Consider the following 1,110-nt stretch of genomic DNA (forward strand, 5'->3'; position numbering starts at 1 on the left):
CCCCCAAATCCACCCCAAACCCCCCCATTTCCCCCAAATCCTCCCCAAAACCCCCCATTTCCTCCCCAAACCCCCCAAATCCTCCCCAACCCCCCCATTTCCCCCCAAACCTCCCCATTTCCCCCCAAATCCTCCCCAAATCCTCCCCAAACCCCCCCCATTTCCCATCCAAACCCCCGTGTCCCCCCCCGTGCCCCCCAAGCACAGCCCCCCCCATGTTTCCCCACCTGACGAGGGGGGACGGTGACGGGGGGGGCGGGTACTGACCCGTACATCTCGGCCGCCGAGCGCTTCACCCCCGCCTTGCCCCGGTTCACCTTCGGCTCGGCCGCAAGGTTGATGTCTGCGGGGAAAAAAAGGGGATTTAGGGGGTCTCTGGGGTGTTTAGGGGGGTCTGGGTGGGATTCAGGGGGTCTATGGGGTGTTTTGGGGGAGGTCTCAGCCCCGCCTTGCCCCGGTTCACCTTCGGCTCGGCCGCAAGGTTGATGTCTGGGGGGGGCAAAATTGGGGTTTAGGGGGGCAAAAAGGGGATTTAGGGGGGTCCCTGCGGGATTTAGGGGGGTTTTAGGGGGTCTGGGTGGGATTTAGGGGGGTTTTGGGGGGGTTTGGGTGGGATTTAGGGGGTCTCTGAGGGGTCTCTGGGGGTCAGGATGGTCCCAAATGACCCCCAAGTGACCCCAAATGACCCAGGAGTGACCCCAAATGATCCATGAATGACCCCAAACTGCCCCCAAATTACCCTGAACTGACCCCAAACTGCCCCTAAATGACCCCAAATGACCCAGAACTGCCCCCAAATGACCCCAAACTGACCCTAAATGACCCCAAATTGGGTCATTTGGCCAAAACCTGCCCCACCATCATCCCGCCGGCCTCGTGTGCGTGTGTTGACCCCAAAACCCCATTATTGACCCCAAACCTGGAGTTTCTCACCCAAGACCTGCCACGTGTCCTTGTGTGCACGTGCTGACCCCAAACCCCCCCAAACTGACCCCAAATCTCACCCAGGACCCGCCCTATGATCATACTGACCCCAAATGACCCCAAACTGCCCCTAAACGGTCCCAAACTGACCCTAAACGACCCCAAATCTGGGGTTTCTCACTTAAG

General features: G+C 59.7%; 2 protein-coding genes across 2 annotated transcripts in view; one reads left to right on the plus strand and one right to left on the minus strand.

Moving 5' to 3' along the window:
• LOC113977516 (probable tRNA N6-adenosine threonylcarbamoyltransferase) overlaps positions 1-1,110 on the plus strand; it is a gene marked incomplete at its 5' end in the record, with an annotated part of 19,816 nt that overhangs the window by 15,483 nt on the left and 3,223 nt on the right. The gene's annotated exons all lie outside the window — the stretch shown is intronic.
• The window catches only part of LOC113977515 (heterogeneous nuclear ribonucleoprotein C-like), a 6,948-nt gene that overhangs the window by 3,776 nt on the left and 2,062 nt on the right, over positions 1-1,110 (minus strand). Inside the window, 2 exon segments of the mRNA XM_027703679.1 lie at positions 228-259; positions 261-343. Coding sequence (XP_027559480.1) covers positions 228-259; positions 261-343 — 115 coding nt within the window.

The sequence above is a fragment of the Neopelma chrysocephalum genome, unplaced genomic scaffold (genome assembly GCF_003984885.1).
Source record: "Neopelma chrysocephalum unplaced genomic scaffold, ASM398488v2 Primary Assembly neopelma1_250, whole genome shotgun sequence".
NCBI classification, from domain to species: domain Eukaryota; kingdom Metazoa; phylum Chordata; class Aves; order Passeriformes; family Pipridae; genus Neopelma; species Neopelma chrysocephalum.